At 38.3% G+C, this 27,863-nt stretch overlaps 1 protein-coding gene across 1 annotated transcript in view; it reads right to left on the bottom strand.

The window, feature by feature from the left end:
• LOC125228195 (Ca(2+)/calmodulin-responsive adenylate cyclase-like) overlaps positions 1–27,863 on the bottom strand; it is a 161,424-nt gene that overhangs the window by 88,232 nt on the left and 45,329 nt on the right. The window contains 2 exon segments of the mRNA XM_048132669.1: positions 17,043–17,375; positions 18,230–18,499. Of these exon segments, the coding sequence (XP_047988626.1) occupies positions 17,043–17,375; positions 18,230–18,445 (549 nt within the window). The 5' untranslated portion in view covers positions 18,446–18,499.

Below are 27,863 nucleotides of genomic sequence, written 5' to 3'. Positions count from 1 at the left end.
ATCAAGTTAACAAAACGAATGAATACAAATACATATCGTTGATTGAATGTTTTGATCAAATGCCAATACCTCTTCGCTCAGTAGGTGGTAATGTATATGTCTCATTTTATAAATAATAATTATACTAAAGTTTAAGTTAACATTAAAAATGTAGGTATTAATTGTGTTGAGAGGACATTTTTAATTATTTGAATTATTTAAATTTTCTGTACGTAGTTAGCTAGTTAGGTGCAGAACTGAACTGATGTTCATTATTTTTACGTGTAAGTGAGTATCTTCAATTAAGACAAATAGAGTAAGATATTGTTTTCTTTAAATCATTTACTATTAGCAAATATTGTAGAGGTACTCTAACAATTACGTAATTCCAAGTCAGAATATCCCTTTTTATCTACTAGGTTATATTTAGTGCTGATTCAATTATTTTGTAGCGTCCTCTTTGGCCGATAGTCCACTATTATATGTTTACCATAGAAATATGATCATAGGCAACATGCCATCCTTTTTCTTCACGTTGGAGAAAAAGGGAGGCATGATCATATTTCTATGCTAAACATATGATAGTGGACTATCGGCCTAAGTTGTATAATTGATTTTATTAAAAACACAATAATATCATCATTATTTTTATTACATATCAATTGGTGTTCAACATATTGCAATTCGTGAAAATAAAGTACCTAAATATAATTCAAGATTGTAAGCTTTTAAAATAAAATAATGAACCATGACATGTAGCTCAAACATATTATGTATAATTTATATGGTGATATAACACTGATAAGTCAAAATGTATTCCGTTCTAAATTCAATCTTAATACTGTATAGTGACACTGATAAGTTCTGAATTTGTAATTACTTTCTTTAACTGGTGCATAAAATAAACGAGAAACTTACATTTCACTTTTATTCCATTATTTCCGAATAGGTAATAAATTTAATGTGTTTTGAAACTAATTTGGCTTGTATAAATTAGACTGGAATACAGATTACTGTCGAAACACATTCATACTTGAAACACACAAGTCTTTTTGTAAAAAGTTAAAGCTTGAATTGATTAGCACTTGTTTTGGTTAAGATAATTCTTCTTGTATAAACATGTTTATTCTAATTGTAAAATAGAACGCATTCTAATAACATACTTACATTAAGCTTTTCTTTTAAGTTTGTATTTCTGGTTCTTCTTGTAAAAGGACACGCACTCCATTAAAATTTAAAGCTCTCCTTTTAAAGTGTAAATTTGTGTATTTATCCTAGTTATAAAATTACCATTTTATTATTGTTTTATTTAGATAGGTAATTTAATCAAGTCATAACTGCCGCAAAGTCTATAATAGTGATGAAATGACCATATTATAAAGGTAAACAATACTAAAGATGTTAAATAGGTAAAAAAATACATCATAATATTTTCATTTACGACATTAAAATGATAAGAATAAAACAAAAATAAAATGGTAAATTTTGTAAACGCGCCAAATACACAAACGTCGGTATAAAAAGTGTCGTGGCTCATGTTGTGCCGTTCTCTAGAATGTTCTCCGTTTTGTATAAGAAACGTTCTCGCTCAAAGAAACGGAGAACATTCTCGAGAACGGCACACCTTATAGTCGTGGTGAAGAAGAGATTTACCTAATTTGAATGGAATATGTTCCATTTTTACGACAAGAATGACACTTTTTATAAAAAGAATTAAACACTCTTAAAAGAAGAGCTTTACTTCATTTGATTGGAATACGTTCCATTTTACAACAAGAATGACACTTTTTATAAGAAGAATTAAACACTCTTAAAAGAAGAGCTTTACTTCATTTGATTGGAATACGTTCCATTTTACGACAAGAATGACACTTTTTGCAAGAAGAATTAAACACTCTTAAAAGAAGAGCTTTACTTCATTTGATTGGAATACGTTCCATGTTACGACAAGAATGACATTTTTTATAAGAAGAATTAAAGACTCTTAAAAGAAGAGCTTTACTTCATTTGATTGGAATACGTTCCATTTTACAACAAGAAAGGAACTTTTTTGCAAGAACAATTAATGCTCTTGAGTAAATTATCTTGGTTACTTAGAACAAGATATTTTCGTTCTTGGGTCAAACAATTTGGCTTTTAAAAAAGAGCCTTACATCATTTGACCGGAATATGGGCCATTTGACAACAAGAACTAAACGCTCTTGAGTAAATTAACCAGCTATTTAGATCAAGATATTTTCATTCTTGGGTCAAACCATTTAGATTAAAAAATAAGAACTTAACATATTTGGGCAGAATATGGGCCGTTTAACAACAAGAACAAAACGCTCTTGAGTAAATTATATCAGCTATTTAGAACAAGATTTTTTCGTTCTTGGGTCAAAAAATTTAGCTTTTAAAAAAAGAGCTTTACATCATTTGAAGAGAATATGTGCTTTTTTACAATAAGAACTAACACTCTTGAGCCAATTTTTAATATTATTATTGTGAAGTAACACATATTCTCTTCAAATGATGTAAGGCTCTTTTTTTAAAAGCTAAATTGTTTGACCCAAGAACGAAAATATCTTGTTTTAAATATGTTCATTCTTGGGTCAAACAATTTAGCTTTTGAAAAAAGAGCCTTACATCATTTGAAGAGAATATGTGCTATTTTACAATAAGAACTAACGCTTTTGAGCCAATTTTTAATACTATTATAAACAAAATACATTCAATCTTCAATTAAGAAAAGGAATAATTATGTCAAAATGCTTTCTCTCTTGAAACAACAGTTATTAGCTTTTAGTGGAAGAGATATTTAAAATGTTGATACAAAAAAGTAGTTCTTGGTCTAAGAACTATAATGCGAAACATTTTATATCTTAATCTAAGTAATTCTCCATTTTCCTTATATCGAAATCCCAAAAGATCTTGACTCAAATAATATTACTTGCTTCAAGTAATTTTTTTTTTCTGTGTAGTAAAAGTATGAGCTATAAGCGCTCCTCAATAAGCCCGGTACTAGCAGCCCGCTTTAGTGCGTTTTCACATTATCCGATCCGATATCGGATGTCGGAAGGATTTCAAAGGCAAAAATCCAAGACGGCGCCTTAAATGTACGGGATATCGGTCCTACTTCCGATATCGGATCGGATAATGTGAAAACGCACTTACCCCGCGCGCGCGCAGCCTTTATAAGCCACCGCGCGGCCAGCGCTCGCTCATCCCAGTCGTCCTCAAAACGTCGACGTAAGACCGCCCCACAAGGATGGGGCGCGACCAGATACAGCCCTCACAGCGCCCAGCGCGGAAAGGGCTACTCACACCCCAGCGAGCGATGAGCGAGCGCCGGCCGCGCGGTGGCTTATAAAGGGCTGCGCGCGCGCGGGGGGGTAAGTGCGTTTTCACATTATCCGATCCGATATCGGAAGTAGGACCGATATCCCGTACATTTAAGGCGCCGTCTTGGATTTTTGCCTTTGAAATCCTTCCGACATCCGATATCGGCCCGGATAATGTGAAAACGCACTAATGCGGGCTGCTAGTACCGGGCTTATTGAGGAGCGCTTATAGCTCATACTTTTACTACGCGCGTTGGTTTCTTTTTACGTTGCATTATAACACGTTTATGTGATATAGTTTTTGAGTTAGAAGGGGGTCAAATGTAGCTCCAAACGGTTCGTGTAATATTACACACGGTGCTGCTTGCTACTTTTGTTACTTGAACCTGGCTTGACACGCTACCGCGTCTCTATAAGAATAAACGTATTGTTCATAAACAAATGAGTTTATTCCTTTATTGTCCATCTTTTCCCTTCCATATCTCGTGAACGATTGGTCCCAGATAAAAAGTGTATAAGACTTTTTTGTAGAGAATTTTATGAAGATTACTTGTGTTTCAGAACATTTCTTTCTATGTGCCACAGTTTAAGAGTTATTCGCGAAAAACTAAAAAAAGGGACCTTTACACCCCCCTCCACCCGTTAGCTCCTCCCCTACCCATCAGTACTTTGAGTATGTGGATTAGAACACCATTCCCTACAACTATGCCAAAATTCACCTATACACGAATTATTTCCGCCGACGGACAGTTAAATGTCTTCGTTAGGCGTGCTAGTCGGCCGCCCGCGTCGGTGTCGCCCTCCCAGCTGTCACTGCTAGTGTCAGAGTGTCACCGCTTGTATACCAGTTAGTTTATACTCTACTGACCCTCTCATGCTCTAAATCCTGCCAGAGACGAGTTATTCATAAAGATTTCTAATCACATTCAACGTTGATAAACTAAAAATAGATTTTAAGGTTAAAACGCCATGTAACATGGCACCAAAACGTGTCAGCGGTGACTTCTTCTATGTGAATAGTCTCGTAGCTTTGCATTGTTTGTATTATTTTCTCCTCTCCGATCCCGGAGATACGAACTAAATTAAACACAATAAAATAGCGCGTTTATTGCCCGAAATGAACAAGCTGCTTTATTGAAACAACCCAGCGGAGTAAACTACGTGAATGTGTGACTTTCCGGCAGAAGGTAATAAAATTGTACCACTGTCATTTATTAACCGACTTCAAAAAAAAAGGCTGAGGTTCTCAATTGGTCGGGATCCTTTTTTTATAAGGATTAAATTGAGTTTAGACCTTTTAATGATACTAGCCTTGTACTTTTTGAACTGCCTACTGATGAAAGCTTCTTATGGCAAAAACAGTAGGGTAAACATATATTATTTATACGAGTAAATGCCGGCTATCAATTTTAACTAACAAATGCTATTTGCTGTTCTTGATGATAGGACCTATTCCCTGTAGTCTTACCGCGTAGTTTTACCAGTTGAACCATTGGTAATTTTCTTCCCTTTTTGTACGAAACCACACGCGATAACTGTTTCGACGGATCCCCGCTGCGCGGGGCTCCTATTTCTATATTGTTTGCCCTTCGGGCATCTATAGGTACCTAACAAACCTAACCTACCTATTGCCTAGCCCTTACTACCAGTAAGTCTATTGGAAGGAAATTCCCAGTGGTTCAACTGGTAAAACTACGCGGTAAGACTAGAGGGAATAGCCTGATGATAGAGAATAGCCGACCTAGCCATAGTGGGAATCAATAGCGATAGGGAGAACTAGTTATGATACTTACGAATCTTACGATACACTTACGTGTAAGCGATTGTAACGTTGGGACGTTGGGTAGACACCCAGGTGTAACTAACGTGTTATCTAACTTGGGAGCGCAAATTATGAAGAACAAGTAATTGTGAAGTTGCACGCTTGTGACAACGGTAGCAAAGTTGTCGAGGGGCCAGAAGTTGTTTTACAACTCGCAAGAATTACGCATTCAGCCCGCGTCTAGCCCGTCAGGATAGTACAGGAATAGCGAAATTGCTAGGAATATTTTCATCGTTTTGTAGATATTAGTAGTTTGTACTGTAGATAGTAGAAATGTATGAGAATACAAAATGTACCAACGAATAATAGAAATGTTGTTTTCCTTTTACTATGCAGGGGAATATTCTCATGCGAGAAAATTTCCCAATCAAGACGAAGTACGGTCACGTGAATGGCATTACTATACGGAAAAATATTGTATATTTTCCTGAAGTTACAAATGTATTTGTAATTCTTAGTTGGAGATTGATTTGCATGTCCTTTCTAGAGCTAGTAATATTTTTGATACCTGTTATATGCGTAAAAAACAAGATTCATTATAAATGGAGCTACGTGTATTTCTCCTCATAGTTCCTCATTAAATCAATGCATATTCCTATAAAAATAAACAGCGCCCTATTTTACCCGCGCTCGGCAATCCCGTATCAGCTGCAGCGCTAGTGAATAGATTTCCAATATTTTCAAAAGATCTTGATGTAAAATCGTATTGAAATATCCGCCATCCGATCAGACTAGTGAGTGAATATTTGAGGAATAGGTAAAATATTCAGAAGCACAATACTGTTTCCATCTCCGTGAGATTCATCGGTAGAGTATTGCGTATTCAATGTGTTCAATATATATACACAGTAGAGATGGGCCGAATATTCGGTAAATATTCGCTATTCGGCAAATTTGGCAAGTTTTTCAATGTTCGTATTCGGCCGAATAGTTTGGTTACATTGCCGAACATTTACCGAATAAACAAAGTTAATAAATAGCGTAAGTTGTTTCGTAATTCATCGGATAATGACATCCTATTTCAGCATCCTAAGGCAAGGTTGGTACACGTAGTTATTTGCCTTGCACAAAGTGCCACATTGTTTAGTAACAATCGCTTTTAAATTGAATATCTGCACAGTCCAACACCTTATACTCGCTCGAGGGCCCTATCCGTTAGCAATTGATGAATAACAAGTAGTCGAGCGAAAGCGAGTCGAGAGCGAAAAAATACAGTCGGAAAAAAGTTGGTGTAATAAACATGTATAGGTAGGAGACATTATTCATCGCTGATCGTCACCGTAGAGACCTTTGACGACCCTTCGGCGGGTAAATAACGGACAACTTTGAATAATTTTCACACGCGTCGTGTATTATTACGGGATATGGAAGCAAGAAACTCGTGTTCGGAACACTTCTATCGCGTAATCCGTTTTGACTCCTGCCTTTGCGATAAAAGGTCTTTAATTTATGTGCGTCTCACACGAGATAAAATCTCATTAACTTATTCATTTCGGAGCGTGTGGAAGATAATGCTTTTTAACATCTATTTCTGTTCTCTTCTTTTAATGACATAGCGTTAAAGTAATGATGAAAGTTATACTCCACTTAATATCTACCAAAAATGAAAGCGATCAAGATCAAGACTAATGGTGACCACCTACGCTACCTTACTATGGAAAGTGGACTGAAGTCAAGCATAATGATAGAAATACATTAAGTTCATTTCGAAATACTGTGAACTTCGACAATCCTTAACGGTAGGTAATAACCAATCTAAATTATGACAATTAAAGTCACACTATGTTAGTCAAGTTATTTACAATATTAAATATTTAAACAAAGTAAGTACATAAAAGAATAAGTCCGTGCTGTGAAAGTCGTGGCACCTATAAATACATATTTCGAAACACGAACAATTGAACATGAGATTAAAATAAATCGTTCTAATTCCTAACCACGTCCTAACTCCATGAAGTCAAATAGTAAACATGTAGATAAAATCAGCCATAGCATAATTGACATTAATGGAAGACTTTGCGAAACGCGAGCAAAGGTCGCCATGGTTCCTAAAATTTAAGCAGCGGAGAACATTTGTTCCTGACATAAAGATAAAATCAGTTTACAGCGGCCTCGGCAAGCGTTCTGGAGAACCGGTAAGTGCTCCTGGGTACCTAGCCAACGTCACAATCGCGTACGTTTCGTAAGCTTTTCATAGCATCATTCCACTATCGACCTTCTGTAGTGGGGCGACAGAGCCAGGCTGCGTTTCAACCGCCAGCGCCACGTGTAGCGTCCACGATTGTCACTTCGGCTAGGCCGGCTGACACATAAACGCAACGCTGCACCTTATTGAATAACTTTTTGCATTCGAATTCGGACCTGTATTGCCTTACAAGTCAATATTATGTATACGTTCGCCCTATAATCGAAGAGATGTGTATCTCGAGATGATTTGGAATTCACTTGTGAATCCTATTTTATTGACATAACATGTCCATACGTAATTACATTTGTAAGTATAATAAAAGTAAACTGCTTTTGTAATGTGTCAGTGTATGTATTTATAAATTACGTGTAAGAGATTTGTTGTAGTAGGTAGGTAAGTGCTTTATTCCCTGGTTTATAGTAGATGGTATACATTGATCGATGTACGGCACTTATTCCTTTTATATCCAGGAATAAGATACGCGAACCCGAGTTGATGATTCCTATGTAGTACTAGTTATACAAGCTGTATAACAATCATGCATATTAACGGTTATTTGGTAATAAAATTATGTTTAAGATTGTCAGTTAAGTATTTAATTCCAAGACACGAGGTGGGTTAAGGCTGGAGTTAAGTTCTGCTCTAAGTTCTTCATGAACATAGTTAAATATTGATTTAGAGCTTTTCGTCAAACCACCCAGAATCCGCGTAACTTCCATTGAAAGTTTTGAAACTACTAAAGTCCATGACCTCACCTTTAGAAATGTTACAGGAATAACTGAACCAGCTGAAATCGATCATTCAACACAGAAATTCTTACGGCTTCACTTCTCAAAGGAAGTTGTTAAAAATTACCGACCCGACCATTCCTGGCGAGGAATAAATTTTCCCTCGACCACGCGCGCGTGTATGTATGTATGTAGGTATCTGTTGCAGTAACAGTTTATGCCACGTTTATGCTAACCAGATGTTACTTTGATTAATGCTGCATAATATGACCAGTATAAAGCGTGATTGATCATGCATATAAGTATTATTGAGTATTACACATAACTCAATCTGCAAACGAATTATTGTAAGTTTAAATAAATAAATATACAGAACTTTAAACGGAAAGAACTGACGGATATATTGCAAGATAATAGGTACATTATTCTCTATCGAAAATGAGACCTCACTGCCAACTGGCGATGCCAATAAATGGAATATAAAGAGACCGAGCAAAGCAAAACCTCCCGGTTACGTAAATGCATCGCAAAAAGATCAATAAGACGTCAGAAGGCCTAGACCGTCTGGGCACATATATCTACATGTTGTATGTAATATTGTATGTCTATCGGAAACCCGTCTCGAGGCCAATTTTTATTGTCCGTCGTGGTAACAAAAGGCAATCTAAAGGGACCAACTGACTATCTGTCAGTTTTTCGGCGCTGTCACTTTTTACTGCTTTTACTTCTCCGCCGTTGTCATCCAGCGGACTGATGTTAAGTGCCTAGTCAGTTTACAATGTTTAGTCTTTACTGTCAATGTGATCGTGGACAATGTTGAATCAAAACAAATAGTAGCATGCTTCCTTGAGGATTTTATCAAGTAATAAACATTTATGAGCAGTATTGATTAGTCATAGAACGGTAATGTGATGTGACTGAGCGATGGGGTGACGGCATGTCTAAATATTCCGCGTTAATAAAACGGCTCTCAGCTGATGTTTTTCCTAGCGTGTTTATTCAGTTTCAGAGACAATAGAGATTAAAACTGATGGCCGTTTTGAGCTTTACGTGACCTAAATTTTTTTTTCGTCCCGTAAATTAGAAAACCAACTTTAATATTACGTCTCTCACGTAGTACGTAATTTAAATTAGATACTACTTATTTCATTTCACATTGTATGTACAAACTTAATAAAATGTAAAACGGGTAATGACCCGTAAAATTAATTAGGATTAGCACAATTAAATGTAATTAATTTTACAATAAATGAGCAAATAAAAATCATGCCAGTACTCATAAAAACAAACAACATGTGACATAAACAAGCAATGTTATCAGAACGACTTATTAAGCTTTATTGGCCAAAATTGAAGGGCGTTTTTTGTCGAGCGGCACCATGACGCAACAGTATCACGCGAGCGTAGCCCCCGCTGCAAAGCCCCGGTTGGCGCCAAACACCACGGGCAAGGCTGCGGCCTCCAGAGAGGCTTCGACTAACTCGTAATCAAAAGACTTATGGCCCAAATTTTGCACTTTTAATAATTAAGTATTATTTGTATTACGCCTTGCACAGCGTTTTATTTTTCTTTAAATGTAATTAGGCAAAATTGAAGGGCGTTTTTGTCGATCCATGACGTAACGATATCACGCTATCGGGCCCATGAACGTATCCCCCGCTGCAAGGCCCCGGTTGGCGCCAAGCATCAAGGGCAAGGCTGCGGCCTCTGCGGAGGTCGGTCTCGACTCGACAGGCCAGCGAACTGTTACTTATAATATCAATAGGAACCACTAAAAATCAACAAATAAATAAACTTAAAAAAAAACCGCCTTTAAAAATAAGCGCATTACAAACACGGAGAAACTAAAAAGCAAAAAATAATGAACTTTTGAATTCAGATTTCTTATCGGATTGCAATAATCTAAACATCCAAATTATAAACAAATCAATTATTTTTGGAGTCGGGGCCAGCCTGCGTGTGGTTGAGTGGGGCAAACAGGCAATATCTCCGAGAATCGTGAACCGTTTTCAAAATTTTTTTTTAATCGAACAGTTATAACCCCGAGATGATCCCATTGGCGGGGTCTGATGATGGCATCTTGGAGAAATCGAGGGAACTCTTCAAATGTTATAGGCACATGTAATGTTTTTAGTGTATTTTTCAAAGGTACACCAGTATTTACGCCTGATGCTAATAATTTTATGTGGCTGAGCTGATGATGGAAGGTCAACTCCGCAATGGTTAGGAGTTAAGGGATAATTCTTTCACTACTGTACGCATATTCGGACTGATACTTATAATATTAATAGGAACCACTAAAAATCAACAAATAAATAAACTTAAAAAAATCGCCTTCAAAAATAAGCGCATTACAAACACGGAGAAACTAAAAAGCAAAAAATAATGAACTTTTGAATTCAGATTTCTTATCGGATTGCAATAATCTAAACATCCAAATTATAAACAAATCAATTATTTTTGGAGTCGGGGCCAGCCTGCGTATAGTTGAGTGGGGCAAAAGGCAATAGCAAGACGAGGAACAGGGCTGGTACCGACTACAAAAATAATTGATTTGTTTATAATTTGGATGTTTAGATTATTGCAATTCGATAAGAAATCTGAATTCAAAGGTTCATTATTTTTTGCTTTTTAGTGTCTCCGTGTTTTGTAATGCGCTTATTTTTGAAGGCGGTTTTATTTTTTTTAATGATTAGTCTATTCGTACCTAACATGTGTAGCTAAATATATTAAGTATTTAAATGATTCTTATTTGTATTACGCCTTGCATAGCGCCTATTTTTTTTTTAATAAATATTATAGGACATTCTCCACAAATCGGTAATATCTTATACTTTTAAACGAGCAATTCTTGTATATTTATTTATTTATTTATATATATATATATATATTTATTTACACTGACGATCTCGGAAACCGCTCGAGGTTTTTGGGGGTGAAAAATCGGTCTAACTTATCCTTAGGTCCCGGAAAACGCGAATTTTCGAGTTTTCATGCGTTTTTCTTCGCGCGCCATCTCGTGTGCAGTAGTTGTACTGTTAAGACAGAATTCTTTCGGTCGATGTAAGTACTATTTATTGCAAACACTAGATGGCGACACAGGTCAAGGCTAAAACGAATAGCAAAAAGTTTTACACATTTTGAATAATAAAAAGCATGCTGTTGGCCTTTTACTAGACTTAAGTAAAGCATATGATAGCGTATCTCATAAAATTCTACTCAGCAAGCTTTATAACGTAGGGATAAGAGGCATAGTACATGATTGGTTCAGGTCTTACTTGCAAAACCGGACCCAATATGTACAAATTAAACACTACGATACAAACACAAATGAAATAACAGAGACACGTTCAGAGAGACAAGATCTACACGGCTCTATACCCCAAGGCAGTGTCCTTGGTTGCGTGCTATTCTTAGTGTATATAAACGACCTGCCAAATCTAGTCAATACATACAACATTTTATTCGCCGATGACATCTCGTTACTATTCGAAATTGATAAAAGCGAAAATTATAACGAAATAATCAAAGACTGCCTCGACGAAATTAGCAATAGCCTACACGTTTTGAATCTTAATATCAACTTAACTAAAACTAAATTAATTCAATTTCACCACCAACTTAAAGAACCTTTAAATCTTGACATATTAATTAATGGGTGGTATTTAAACGAAAATCAAAAAAATAACTTTTTTTACGCAAATATAGTCCAAATTCATATCAAAAATACTAATTGAACAGCAAAATTTGCAACTCAAAATATTACTAAATACACTACAATATTATTCGTGGCGTGCATCTATTTTAACTTTTAGTAAAGCTTTTTCATGATTGCATCGCTAATAATTACTAACGCACAGTATACCTAGCAACGCTTTTTTTTTTAAATGTAGCTTCTATTTTTACATAATATCAAGCAGTTTAATCTAAATGACACAGCATTTTTTTCTAATTGCAATCAATTTTTTTATTAATTACAACATAAAGTGACCAGCAAAAAAACATAAAATTTAAAGCGCAAGCGCACAGAGAAGAAGAACGGCTTTTTTAACTGCATTAAACAGCTTTTACGGTTCAACGAGTGATAGTCCATCCCTACGCAAGATGACGCGATTGGCGGATCGAGCAAGTTCTAACCTAACCTTACCCACTTTTATCACAAAACTTTTATTCCGTGAGGGTTACAGTTCTAACCGAACCTAACCCACTTTTCTCACAAAAGTTTGTTTCCGTGAGGGTCGCAGTTCTAACCTTTTTTTTTTGTTGACGGAGTGGGGAATGTTTTTACGCATTTCTCCCCGCCCGTGGGGAAGGCCATGATGGGGAGGGTATGTGGGACTCACTCATTCAGCTCCCTCTCCTGGCGAGAGGGAGGGAAAGAGAATACCCACTAAACCCCACTCCGGCGTCGCACCCTCTAAGATGTTGTATGGGGACATTACGGGCTCGCACATTCATTCTTCCGCAATGTCCCCCGTCTTTCCCGACGTTAGGCCAGAAAACCCGCACCAAGGAAGGGGACAATCAGGGACGCTTCTGATTCTCCCCCCAGTCGTGTAAGGCCGTGCAATGTGGGCCCCAACCCACTGGCCCTATTGAGGAGGGCGCCGTTTATTGCGAACTGCGCGCGTCTACTTCCTCTACGTCTTTGCCGATGCGAAGGCGCATAGGCCGCATTTTCGCGTTCTCGCTCCTCTGTCTTCTTCTGCGAGATGATGTCCTCACAGAAGGAGATGACCGCTTTCCAGTTCCTCTCGCTACGGAGCATGGCTGCAACGACGCTGTGCAGCGATAGGTCCGTCGTTCCTATTGCTGCGGTGAGAGCGCGGCGCTCTTGCTCCCAGTGGCTGCACACCTCTAGCGTGTGTTGGGCCGAGTCGTCAGGGTCGCCGCACTGGTGACACTGGGGCCCCAATTCCCTCTTTATCTTGTGCAGGTAATGACCGAAGCAGCCGTGACCGGTCATCACCTGCGTTGCCCTATATGACAGGGCCCCGTGCTTCCTCTTCAGCCACTCCTCCATATATGGGAGGACTGCCCCTATGGTGTGTGTTCCATACGGACTGTCCTCCAGACTGTCCTCCAGACTGGCCTCCCATAGCTCTCGGAGCCTGACCTTGGCCTCTCGGTCTGCCCGCTCTGCCACTTCTGGGTCCAAGCGTTGTCCTCTAGCTCTGGCCTCCACCCTCATCGTATACCTCTCCGCCTGGACCTGGGCGTCGAGCTCCCATGGAGGAGTGCAGGCGAGGAGACACGCCGCCGCATGGGATACCGTCGAGTAGGCCCTAATTATTCTTAAGGCCACCACTTTTTGCGGCCGCCGGAGCAGGGATTTGTTTCCGCTCGACAGCCGGTCCGCCCAAATCGGGGCCTCGTATAGGGCCATACTTCTTACCACCCCCGCAAAAAGGCGGCGGCATGGGGCTCCTGGTCCTCCCACGTTGGGTAGCAGCCTGCCTAGGGCGGAAGCCACGCCCACAATTCGTGGAGCAAGTCGGGTGAAATGTTCCCTGAATTCCCATTTTCTGTCCAGGACCAGGCCAAGATATTTGATATTGGCCCTGACCTGGACAGATTCCCCCTCCACCTGAATCGTCAAGCCGGCGGGCAGGCGCCATCCTTTCCCCCGAAAACTACCGCTTCCGTCTTCGAGAGGGCCACCTTTAACCCAAGCAGGCGAATGCGGCCGACCGTCAGTTCTGTGCCAACCGCCGCCCTCCTCAGTGTCTCCTCCAATTCTCTTCCCCGCACAGCCACCATTGTGTCGTCCGCGTAACATATGGTGGACATGCGGGGAAGCAGCGCCCCCTTATCACCCAATCATATCCGATGTTCCACAGGAGTGGTCCTAAGACTGACACCTGTGGAACACCGCAGGCCATTTCTCGTTCTGCTCGACCTTCTCTTGTTTCGTAGAGCACTACTCTCTCAGATAGGTAGTGCTCCACGATTGTCCTCAGGTGGTGGTACCGAAGTGCCTCCTTGATTACGTATATGAGAGGGTGCCGAAGGCGTTGGCGATGTCGAGTGATAACGCTACGACACCCTGCCCTCTCCCCGCTGCATCCTCACTAAATTTCCTAAGAGAGGAAAGTGCGTCCATTGTGGACAGCCCCGCCCGGAACCCGAATTGCCTGTCACTGACGTCCGGGCCGGTGTTCTTAAGATGTTGGAGAATGCGGCCAGCAAGGATACGCTCCAACATCTTCCCTACCTCGTCAAGGAGCACTATTATTGGCCGATATCCGGAGGGACTGTCCGGCGGGCGGCTATCTTTCCTGAGGAGGCACAACCTACTCTCTTTCCAGCCTCTCGGAAACAGGCCCTCCTTCAGGCAGTCATCAAAAAGTTCCCTAATTCGGTTTCCGAGATGCTTTAGCATGATAGGTAGGACTTTTCCAGGTACCCCGTCAGGCCCAGGAGCTTTTTTACCTCCCCTCAGGCGGATGTCTACCCTCATAATCTCGTCGTCAGAGACCCAAGGGAGTCGCAGTTCTAACCTAACCTAACCCACTTTTCTCACAAAAGTTTGTTTCCGTGAGGGTCGCAGTTCTAACCTAACCTAACCCACTTTTCTCACAAAAGTTTGTTTCCGTGAGGGTCGCAGTTCTAACCTAACCTAACCCACTTTTCTTACAAAAGTTTGTTTCCGTGAGGGTCGCAGTTCTAACCTAACCTAACCCAATTTTCTAGCAAAAGTTTGTTTTCGTGACGGTGACAATTGTGCTCCTTAGAAATAATGCAATGAATTAAGATATTGTAGCTATAATAATTATTAAATTAGCTGAACGTGAATACTTAAAAAATAAGAAAAAAGGATGTATGCTCTTCGAATTAAATAATTTGCTATGAAGACGGGTAAATTGCTGCGCAATTAGTATTTTTGATAAGATTGTTGTATTTTTGTTCCTAAAGGAATTTAATTGTCTTGCATTAGAGGAAAAAAGTAATGTCGTGCTGATGTGTATTTTGGAATAATCTGCATTACTAGTTTTGTTAATCATTTAGTTTATTTGCAGTGAAGTAATTAATTTGATGTACAGAAGTATATTATTGATGACGATAAATTGATAGGCGATTATTTTTTTGCTGTGCGTTTAATAATATCCCTTAATTAATAAGACAAAAATTGAGGAAGTCAATCATTTCAAAATGCTGGGATTGACAGCAATGTAAATTGGAAAAAACATATAGAACTGACCAAATCTAAAATTTCTAGCATCACTTACGCCTTATATAACCTTCGGAAGACAACTAATATACAAACTGCCCTATCCACCTATCATGCACTTGCGCACTCCCTGCTTAGTTACGGTATCATGCTTTGGGGCAACAGCACAGATGCCCATGATTTATTCATGACTCAAAAAAAGTGTGTCCGAAACATGGTCGAAATTCAATGCCCAGATAGCTGTAAACCCCATTTTAAAAAATACGGTATATTACCACTACCATGTCAGTACATTTTAACGTTAGCCCTCTATGTATATAAAAATAGACATCTATTTACAGAAATTCGTAGTGCTAGGAAAAAATATCAGTTAGTAATCCCTCCTTCAAAAATGAAAATGCTATCTAACAGCCCTCAATATACAGCCATAAGAATTTATAATAAGTTACCTGGGTGAATCAACTTTTTCTTGCTTTTTGCAAGAATTACCCTTACTTATTATTAGGTCTACTTTTGTGATTTTTAACCTTACCATCGTGAATAAAGATCCTTATTTCACGTATACCAATTAGGGAAAAATTTAAAAACGATTCATTTTTAATTAAAACAATATGTGACCCAGTGGAAGAGACACTTTTTTCATACAAAAGTGAGGGACAGCTATGTCCACTGGGTCACTGCTCGAAACAAAGTTATAAAATAGGAAATCCTATAATTACATGTTGTATTGCGTAGCTAGTATATTTGTCTTTAATATAATAAGTATACATTAATTAGACTAAATCCCAATTAAATTTTCTGACCACATGTAGTCGAAGTATGCGAAATTTTGCTGGCAAAGAAAAGTTGATTCACCCACCTAATAATATTAAGTCACAGGAAACATCTCAATTATTTTATAAAAGCATCAAGTCACTTTTACAACAAAAATGCTATTATTCTGTGGATGAATTCTTTACTGACATTTTTGATTAATTAGTTTTATGTATAATGTAGTGAATAATTGACATTTTTAAGTAGCTATCTAAATTTGAAATAAGCAATTAATGTAATTCTTACTTAATAATAAGCATGTTAATGAATGAATCTAGTATGTAAGTTTTCTATGTTGCTATACCCTGACGGGTGCATGTTGTGACCTAATCTATAAAAACACCTATTGTAAACACATGTGTATGCAATAAATGATATGAATATGAATAGAAAATACACTATTTGAGTTTTTGTGGCGAAATGCGCGCCATCTCGTGTGGAGTAGTTGTGTTGTTAAGGCTGAGAATTCTTTCGCTCGATGTAGGTACTATTCATTTTTGAACTAGATGGCGACACATGTCAAGGATACGAAACAGAACCGAGCGAAGCTCGGATGCCCAGATATTAAAATATAATCGGCCAAAATTGAAGGTCGTTTTTTGTCGATCCGCAACGCCCCATGACGCAACTACCTATATCACGCCATCGCCATCGGGCCTACGAACGTATCGCCCGCTGCAAGACCCCAATTGGCGCCAAGCACCAAGAGCAAGGCGACGGCCTCTGCGGAGGCCGGTCTCGACTTACTCGTAATCAAGACTTATGGTCCAAATTTCGCACTGCTGATTTTAAGGGACTATTTTTATTAGTCCTGTTATAATGTTTGCAGCTAAATATAGTTTTACGAGTTTTATGGCTGACGGCTGACGATATTCTTAGGTCTAATGTCAAGGTTAACTACGCGAACTCGCTAAGTGTATAGTCCGACGCGTAAGAAATGCTCCTACGACTTTTTAATAATTATGATGGTACCTACCTATATTTATACCTGTGATATAAATTAATTTGAAATGTTTACCTGTTGCCAGATATGGTATGGGAAGCGATGAGCCACGAGCGCCGCCGCGACAGTATGGACGGTGGGCAACAGGATGCCGAAGGCCGCGGCGACGGGCGCGCCGACGGGTAGCAGGGCGTACGCGGCGAACACGGCCCACACGACGTGCGCGGCGCCCTCGGCGGCGGCGCCCGGGCTCCAGGCCGGCAGCGTGGCGCCCAGCGCCGCGCCGCCGCCCGCCAGCGCCAGCCAGCACGCGCGCGGCAGCCGCCGCTCCGGCGCCGTGCCGCCCGCGCGCCCGCACCACCACGCCAGCCCGCCGCACAGCATCGCGTGCGCGCTTAGCACGCCCACCTGCAATTACAATACTTGATACACAACCAAACGCACCGCCGACCCGCCTTAATTACCTACTAGCCAAAAACTATATGGGAATTCGCTCAACTTACGAATGATCGCTCACGCATAAACTAATTTCTAATTAGTACTTCTACGACTATTTTTAGATACGTTTTAGCAGGAAAATATTTCAATCATAACGCTACCTAAGTAGGAGTATAAAGTGACAATATCTGGCAAAGTGCATTCTCAAGCTGACAACGTACAAAAGCAGTACTAAGTATCCGGAGCTAATACCCTATTGTGTTGCACTTTGCCTTTGTGACTCGTAAATTCCTCCAGTATAGAATCGCAATACTGCTTTGACACACTAACGAACCTAGTTTATTACATAGTTACGAACTGTCATATAGGACTGGATAGTTTGTAACAATGCGACCGTATCGCAACGGCTCTCGAAAGGGTAATACGATATCTTGAAAGCTCGTAAAGTTTCCACTTAATAGCACACTTAGCTATAACCTAAAGGCATTAACGTTACTTAATAATTAAGCCCGATGTGTATTATATTTCACGAACCCGGTAAAGGGCAGTTACACGAACCACGGACCACAATCGACGGATTATGGTAATCAGTCAACAATAACTACAAAATATCGGTAATATTATTGCCTACATTACAATTTAGTGAATGTTTTGATGCTGACAGATGGTTTAGTTTAACTAACCCGTGTATGTGCCTGTAATGCCTTAACAAAAATTAAGCGTCTAATACTCAAGTTATACGCGTCTCTTCTACTTCAACTACGAAAACCGCTCCGCTAACGCTATACGCTTTATGTATGGCGGAGGCTTAATGTTGGATTTACCTGCGGCGCACGGCGCCAGCCGCGCGTGGCGTCGACGGCGGCGAGCGCGGCCGCGAGCGCCGCCCACAGCGCCAGCGCCGAGCCGACCGAGCCGCGCTGCAGCTTGCACGCGTAGCGCGCGTACAGCTCCTCCAGCTCGGCGGACTCGAAGCGCCGGCGCGCCACCAGCCGCGCCAGCGGCCCGCGCGCCGACATCGCCTTCACCGCGTGGTCCATGCTAGCCACACTGCCGCCTCACCTCGCCACCACTAACACCCCGCCTCGCTTCATCTGTAACAATAGTTACGTTTATCATAAGTAAAATTTCCCGCCAATAACATAATTATAATTCTACTCAATCTTATTCAGATATCGGGTAAAAGCTAAACACGTGAACTAGTTGTATTGACACTAGCAGGAACAGAACTAGGTGTGCCATCAATAAAACAACGTAAGTATCATATATGCAAACCACCAGTAGGCCTAGCACATGATGGCCGCGAGAGTATGTCGCCGCGAGATAGATCACACGTCTTCTTCTAACTGTATAAATGACATAAGGACGGGTAGTCTATCTCGCGGCGACATACTCCCGCGGCAATCATGTACTAACCCTGCAGGTGAGCGATAAAAATGAAGATCGCAGGCTGATGACACGACGACAAATTACTATCTTTAGTACAAAATAATTATAATTTAGAGTGAAAGTAAAGTGCAAACAGTAAGGGATTGTTTTTAACATAATTTATCTCTCTTAATAATCTTACTTAAAACATCAAGATACTACGCAGTTTGGAGTTGGACCTAATAATTATTGTACTGTACTAAATACCTAATAACTTTTCAGGTCTACACAAATGAACGCAAACAACAAAAGACAACCACAAAATTGTTTATGAATTTCATCAGTAAGCAGCTTACTGTCTTGCCAAATAACAATGAATAATAAATAAAATGATTAGCCAAGGTAATAGAACAAATAGCTATTACTATACGTAATTTATATTTTTTAAGTACATACATGAAAACCGAATAAGATTACTCATGAAATAGTAAAAAAGTGTTTGTTTGCAAAACATTACATTAAACACAAAAGAAAAGATAGAGGTATACAATTGTAGGTAATTATGTTTGTTAGAGTAATTATTTATTAATGCCTTATTTTGATTTATCTTACTGTCATTTATGATGAAAGTATTAAAGAATATCAATTGACTAATAGTAGTCACTGGGTTTCCGCCATGTTGGAATGTTATAAAAATGGCGGACAAGCAGTGACGGGGGCCAGTTCGAGTACAGACGAGTAGTAGTGAAGAAGTCTTGAATTATTTATTGTAAATTGGTTGTTAATATGTTTGTTATAAGTGAATAAAGTAAATGTGATGGTACAAGTAATAGTTTTCATCATCAACCTGGTAATATCCCCAACAGTTCAGAAGTTGGACGAAACAAAAATCGATAAGATTTTTGCCAGGCCGCACAAGTGTAAGGTTTTTTTTTTTTTAGTCAAAATAATGTAACGGATTTATTTAACGAAACGTGCATTTAAATTGCTTTGGTAAGTGAGACATGTATTATATTTATTTCTTAAAATTAAACTTCATGTTCTGAAACTGGTTTGATAATCTACCCTCATGGCAGTATAAATTGATGAACTCTCATTATTGTTTTATTTAAAAGATGACTTACTTTTGTACCTAAAAATCTTTTTACAAAAGGTGTGTAACATTACATTGCCCATTAGTTATTGAAACACATAAATCTGATAACTATATGACTAGTATATTCTGGATACACAATAAGCGCCGTCATATGATACGTCATTCAGTTTGACAGTAAAATTTCATAAATTAATTGGCATAAGGAAATCGTGGAATTATGAGTAAAGTAAATTTGTATCTTATCAATAGAAATAAAGTTCTGATTAAACGACTGCTTTATTTAACGATGCCTCGAGTTGTTAAACACAAGCCATTTTATGTTGTTTCCGAAAAGTGGTGTAATTTATTCCAACGAGGCAATTGTCCTGCTGTTGTATTCTGTTATTATAATATAATTATACATATTCGAGCTTATCAAGTTATACAGATCAGATAAACAATTAAACATTCATGCTGAATGAAATACGCTGTGTAAAATATGTTCTCATAAAGTACTTCAATAATTTAATCCCTCGTGTCCGGTAACACAAGATTGGTAAAAATTATGTATACTTATGAAAAGTTGATCTCAATTCAAACTGAGAATTATAATGCAGTTCTTAATTTTGATATTTAATGCTTTAAGTACGATTTTGAGCAAAAACGATTCCTGTTCATTTGCAAATACATATTTAATAGTGAATTTAACATATTATATTAACCGTTAAAATTGAAGTTGTGCAATTGTGGGTAGTTTAATTCTGTTAAGTACTGAATTTAAATAAACAACTTTGATAATAAGGTTGCCAATCCCTGGTATGAATAATGGAGAGTAAGTTGTATCTCTAATCATCTTCAGATATTTTATGATAACTCGTTATAAAAATGTTTAGCGTTTTAAAGTTTTAAAACTCAACGAATTGTAATGTGTTGTTTTTCAACGTTTTATTTCACGAATTGGACTGATTGATCTCATTTTGATTGTTGACGGTATGCTACCACATTTATGAATACTATTTTATAATGGCCACTGATGGCAGAATTATTTAATCAAAGTAACGTATAAAACAAAATTCTTCGCATTTTACCATGGTGATCATGAGTGATAATTCGATGGGAAATCGAAAAATTACATCTATGGTGTGAATAAATATCATTAAGACATGTTTCAGACTATTAGTAAATAAAGTAATATCTGTTTGCTTCTTAAGAATAACGATTCAATCTTGATATGCTTATATATTATGGTGCATGTGACATGACATGGGTGATGGTCACATGTAGTCATATGTAGAGTCATATGTAGAGTCATATGTAGAGTCATATGTAGAGTCATATGTAGAGTCATATGTAGAGTCATATGTAGAGTCATATGTAGAGTCATATGTAGAGTCATATGTAGAGTCATATGTAGAGTCATATGTAGAGTCATATGTAGTCATATGTAGAGTCATATGTAGAGTCAGTCATATGTAGAGTCAGTCATATGTAGAGTCAGTCATATGTAGAGTCAGTCATATGTAGAGTCAGTCATATGTAGAGTCAGTCATATGTAGAGTCAGTCATATGTAGAGTCAGTCATATGTAGAGTCAGTCATATGTAGAGTCAGTCATATGTAGAGTCAGTCATATGTAGAGTCAGTCATATGTAGAGTCAGTCATATGTAGAGTCAGTCATATGTAGGTCATAGAGTCATATGTACGCGTAAACTCGAGTATTTTGGCCCCAGTATAAAATAATGACTTGAGCCAGGGTATTGCACAATGAATCGTATCTTGTGGAATAAATGGTTGACGCACGCGGATGGACGTGCGGGATTTAGAGCGCGTGGATGAACGTGCGAGATTTAAAGCGCGTGGATGAACGTGCGAGATTCAAAGCGCGTGGATAGGGTGTCTCATAAGTAATGTCGGTTTTCATATGGGTGAACTTCTGCGCCTCAAATTAAACATGTCGTAACTTGTCGAGACTAGTCTCTAGTTCTATGAAGTGTGCAATTGTTTTACTTTATTTTAATCATTATCTGTTTGCTTATTGACGACGCAGTACGTTTTTATAAAAAAAGTATGGAGTGTGCTAAATATGAAGTTCGTGTATTGTTAAGACATTATTGGAAACAAAAATTTAAAGCAGCCGTGGCTGCAAGAAAAATATGTGAAATTGAAGGGGAAGACACAGTTAACGAGCGAACGGCACAGCGTTGGTTTACTCGTTTTAATAGTGGAGATTTGACGCTTGACGATCGTCCGCGCCCAGGTCGTCCACCAGTGTGGGATATTGAGGTTACAAGGGAAGCAGTAGAAAACCAACCTAGTACCAGCACTCGCCGGTTATCGGACGCCCTTGGACTTTCCAAAGATACCATACATCGCCATTTAAAATCATTGGGCAAGACCTATAAAAGTTGTCGAATAGTGCCACATGAGTTAACCGAGACTCAAGCGAAACGTCGAGTTGAGTATGCAAACAACTCCTTGCCCTGCCGAAAGATGATCGTTTTATTAGACGCATTGTTACTTGTGATGAAAAATGGATTTATCTAAACAACCCGAACATGGAAAATCAGTGGTTAGATAAAGGACAATTACCAGAACCCGTCGCGAAGAGAGGTCGATTTGAGCGGAAAGTCTTGCTGTGTGTGTGGTGGAATTATGAAGGTTTAGTGTACTTCGAAATCGTTCCTGATGGTCGAACTATCAATGCCGAGGTATATAGCGGACAGCTGATGCGAATGTATGAGGTTTTATCGGAGAAATATCCAGGTTTAGTTAACCGAAAACGGGTTCTCTTACAACAAGACAATGCTAAACCACATACGGCGAAACTTACGCGGAATACGATCGAAGAACTTGGTGGTATTGAACTCCTGCCACATCCAGCATTTAGTCCGGACCTTGCACCGTCAGATTATTATTTATTCAGATCCATGGCGAAATTCTTTCGAGGGAAAAAATTTGAATCCAAAGATGATGTTGAAAATGCAGTGCAACAATTTTTTGCATCTAAGTCCAAGGAATGGTTTTACCAAGGTCTCAAAGAGCTTGCTGAACGTTGGGTTAAAACCATAGAATACGATGGGCTATACTTCGAATATTAAGGCTTTCTTTTTATATGATTATTTAATAAACAAAGTGAACATTGAAAACCGACATTATTTATGAGACACCCTCTGTACTTAAACTTTGTATCGGTTATGAAGAGACCTATTAGATTTAAAATAAAATCGTTACTAACGACTAGTTTCCCTTTCATAGATAAAAGAAATAAATTGAAAATGTGCAATTTGAAATCTAGAGAGCAAACATTAATAATCTTTTGTCTTTAAATTCGCGATAGCTCTTCATGAAAAGAAAATGTATACTTGCTTTATGTGTGAATAGATCTTTTGATAATTAAATGAATTGCTTACCACTTGCGGCTTGTAATCAGCGCGAATAAAGATACGTCGGATATCGTATTTGGTTTTTCATACGACACGGTATTTATAAAAAAAAGAGATTATGTATATAATGTCTGACGGGTGTCGCTATTGTTGACCTGTAACCTAAATAGTATATGTACAAAGAGTTTTTCTATTTCGGCATACTATTGCATCAATCTTAGCTAGTACCTAAAATAATAATAATAATAACAGGATAAAAAAAAATAATAATAAGGACCTACACCGTAGTCGTGTACTTGCGATTAGTCTTAAATGGTTGCGTAATATAATATGTTTACGTTACAAATGGTAAATATTAACTAGGCGCGATATTTTATTGACAGGTCATTTGAGTATTTAAAGATTCTGTAAATGTGTATGATATATACATCTGAATAAGCGCGTTACAAAACACGGAGAAACTAAAAAGCCAAAAATAATAAACCTTTCAATTCAGATTTCTTATCGTATTGCAATAAGCTAAACATCCAAATTATAAACAAATCAATTATTTTTGTAGTCGGTACCAGACCTGTTCGTCGCCTTGCTATTGCCTGTTTGACCCACCCAACCATACACAGGCTGGTACCGACTCCAAAAATAATTGAATTGTTTATAATTTGGATGTTTAGCTTATTGCAATACGATAAGAAATCTGAATTGAAAGGTTTATTATTTTTGGCTTTTTAGTTTCTCCGTGTTTTGTAACGCGCTTATTTTTGAAGGCGGTTTTATTTTTTGTTAAAAAGTTTATTTATTTGTTGATTTTTAGTGGTTCCTAGTGATATTATATGTATCAGTCCGAATACATGTACAGTAGTGAAAGAATTATCCTTTAACTCCTAACCATTGAGGAGTTGACCTTCCATCATCAGCTCAGTTGATTTTTAGTGGTTCCTAGTGATATTATATGTATCAGTCCGAATACATGTACAGTAGTGAAATAATTATCCTTAAACTCCTAACCATTGAGGAGTTGACCTTCCATCATCAGCTCAGCCACATAAAATTATTACCATCAGACGTAAATACTGGTGTACCTTTGAAAAATATACTAAAAACATTACATGTGCCTATAACATTTGAAGAGTTCCCTCGATTTCTCCAGGATCCCATCATCAGACCCTGACTTGGTGCCAATGGGACCATCTCGGGGTTATACCGGTTCGATCAAAAAAAAAATTTTGAAAATCGGTCCACGATTCTCGGAGATATCGAGTAACATACATACAAAAAAATAATAAAAAAAAAAAACATTCAGTCGAATTGAGAACCTCCTCCTTTTTTGAAGTCGGTTAAAAAATCTTGAATATAATTACTCAGTATATATAAACAGTAGATATATTAATAGGCGATGACAATAATTTAATTAATCATAACGACTATCGATACATTATGACTTATTGAATTGATTACCGAACCATAATCGTTTTACCATAATTTCGAAGACAGTCGAAATTATGTTCCTAAAGAAAGTGTTGCAAGTTTCAGATCAAGGACCGAGGAGCGTCCAGGTGAAAGGGCCAGGGTCTGGTATTCGTTTACCACCCAGGAGTGCCCAGGTGAGAGGGTCGGGGTGTAGATTCACTTCCGACCCAGGAGTGCCCAGGTGAGAGGGTCAGGGTAAAGATACCTCTGTTTCGATCGTCCACCGTGGGTCCTCATACGCTGGCATGGTATGCGAGCTTGCGTCTGGCGGCGCAATGTCCGGCGTCCGTGATGAGCAGCATCGGCAGCACTATCCAGGCTGACAGAGCTTGGGTGGCCCATGATGCTGTTGCAGCGGACGGGTACATCATGTTGCCAAAGCCCGTGGCGGCACGGGAATTTCATTCAATCGTGTGATGAGGTGGTGATGTCATAAAACCGTGTAAATGTGTTCTTTTTGCTTGTTTCGCGAGTGAAGTGTGAAGTGAAGTGTTGCATTGTTTACTTAAATATGTTTATAACTTGTGAAATTAATTTAATTATCATAATTTAATTAGATGTAATGAATTCAATTGGATGTAATGAATTTAATTAGATGTAATTAATTTAATTGTATCGAAGTTAATGTTATTCATATATTTATTTTTCACGGGCCTATATTTCTTGATAAGATTTATGGAAATATTTAAAAATCCATTTTATAGGATATCGTAATTATGGGGTAAAGGTATCGGTATGAAGTGAAGTGATGTTTTGTGTTTCTATTGTTTAAGAATTATTTCAAATGCATATTATACTACACTTTTATAATCTTTTTCTTGTATAAACTGATATTGTCTTTCTTTTGAATTATTTCACATTAAGTTTTGGCGAAGGGTCTCGCCTCGAACAGGATGGCCGAGCTGTTAGAGTAATTATTTATTAATGCCTTATTTTGATTTATCTTACTGTCATTTATGATGAAAGTATTAAAGAATATCAATTGACTAATAGTAGTCACTGGGTTTCCGCCATGTTGGAATGTTATAAAAATGGCGGACAAGCAGTGACGGGGGCCAGTTCGAGTACAGACGAGTAGTAGTGAAGAAGTCTTGAATTATTTATTGTAAATTGGTTGTTAATATGTTTGTTATAAGTGAATAAAGTAAATGTGATGGTACAAGTAATAGTTTTCATCATCAACCTGGTAATATCCCCAACATGTTTACTATGTTTTAATGCTCTTTAGGTTTACAAAATATCTATATAAACTAATTAATCTGCTCCGTTTTGGACCTTATAGGTACATAAAATAATTTGCTTGGTATCGATGTTTCTGTGCCCACTTAATTTATACTTATATAATTATTTGTCTACTATAATTTCTGACATAGTTTGTTTATTTCCGACACCAGCAGTTACCTACTTTATCCGTATACCGTCATCGATTTTCTGTACTCTGTCGAGCCAACGACGAAATCTTTGAATAATTTAGATAAGCGCAGAGTGTACTATATGCAAATTTGAAATATTAGAGAACACTCCCAAAACACCGCCACTTCAGCGGTTCGCTCTCTCGAGTGCTTGATGCATTTGCAAAATGCCCGTATTTCTCTCGATATAATCCTTGACGGTAGGTTGGTTGCACCGACGTTATCAACTGGCAAAAAACTTTTCAAATGATCGACCAACTTTTACCGAAGCCTGTTAAAGCTCCACAACCCAATTCAGTACCAATTTTAAATCAGCAATTTTATATTTTATACAAAAAACACGATCAGCAATCTAGGATTGCGCGAAAATACTTTCATGTTACTCACGTAATACACATAAATATGTCGTCAAATGACAGACAAAAATACCTATAATATGTGAAATAAGCTGTCAGTGAAACTACCTGTGGTGTGAAATTATTTTCTAGCAAATATTAGATTTGATATTATTATTTCTAGAATGACACCGAATATATTTATCCAGAAGACACATAAAAGACAGAGAATGACGGAACAAACACGTTAAGCATGGAAAATGTGCCAAATATTTTGAATATAAGATAAATTTTGTACCGTGAGTAGAGTTTGCATTATCCGACGGATTTTTAATATTCGAATAATTCGGATAATACAATTTTTATTATTCGAATAATTCGGATAATTTCGGATAATTTATTAAATGGAACAAAATTAATGTTACAGGTGCGTATAAGCATGGAATTGATAACGGCTGAGATCGATGAGCGCCATAATGCAAAATTTACCTACATTTTTATTTATTTTTTGCGTAAATCAGCAAACTGTAGAAATTAAAACATGCCTAGCTCTCTATCTTTAGTTCTATGACTAGAATCTTGCAATCAGATAATGAGCTGTTGATATAAGACAGTTAGTAGTAGTGATTAGTTAGGTGTTAGGTATAACGAGAAGTTTTTCTGACAACACCTTTACCTTGGAAATGGATGGTAGAGAGGATGGCTTCTGTAGAGTGGAACGTGAGACAACATCATTGGATATGATGATGGTTATAGGCCATACAGCGTTGTCATATTATCCGATCCGATATCGGATATAGGAAGGATGTCAAAGGCAAAAATCAAAGATGGCGCCTTGAATGATTTCGAGAATGTATAGGAGTCGGTCCTTCGCTCGATCGGATCGGATACTCATCTAATCTTAAATCTGCGGGGCCCTTCCGGATACACTTCGACCCATCGGGATCTTTTGTGCAATTACCCCCTTCGATCTTAAGATCCTTCAGCTATTCAGGAGCTTCTCGACCATCTCCACGTATCGGATGATGAGGCTCATGGGTAGCTCTCTGATGTCCTTTGGTACTAGGTAGCCTGCTCCAAAGTTCTTCATTCTTTGTCTGGCGAGGGCGTGACATTCACACATTAGATGTCTGATGGTCTCTTCCTCTTCGCCGCACATGCGACAATCTGTGTAGTCAGCGTGTGCCATCTTGGCCAAATTCCTTTGATCCCGTAATGGCCTGTGAACACCCCCGTTATAATTTGGAGTTGTCTTTTGCCTAGCTTTCCTAGCTTTTTGCTCCATCCAGATTCTACCCTCCGCATAAAGAGCTTTGAATGCTTCAGACCTACCAGGGCATCCCACTCTTTTTGGTGATTAGCCTTTGTATGGTCTTTCATAGCCGTTTTAATGGTTCCTTGTGACGTTGTCTTCAGAC

This window comes from Leguminivora glycinivorella, chromosome 7, assembly GCF_023078275.1.
Source record: "Leguminivora glycinivorella isolate SPB_JAAS2020 chromosome 7, LegGlyc_1.1, whole genome shotgun sequence".
NCBI classification, from domain to species: domain Eukaryota; kingdom Metazoa; phylum Arthropoda; class Insecta; order Lepidoptera; family Tortricidae; genus Leguminivora; species Leguminivora glycinivorella.
The sequence above is the reverse complement of the archived record's forward strand: the minus strand, read 5'-3'. Positions and strand labels throughout refer to the sequence as shown.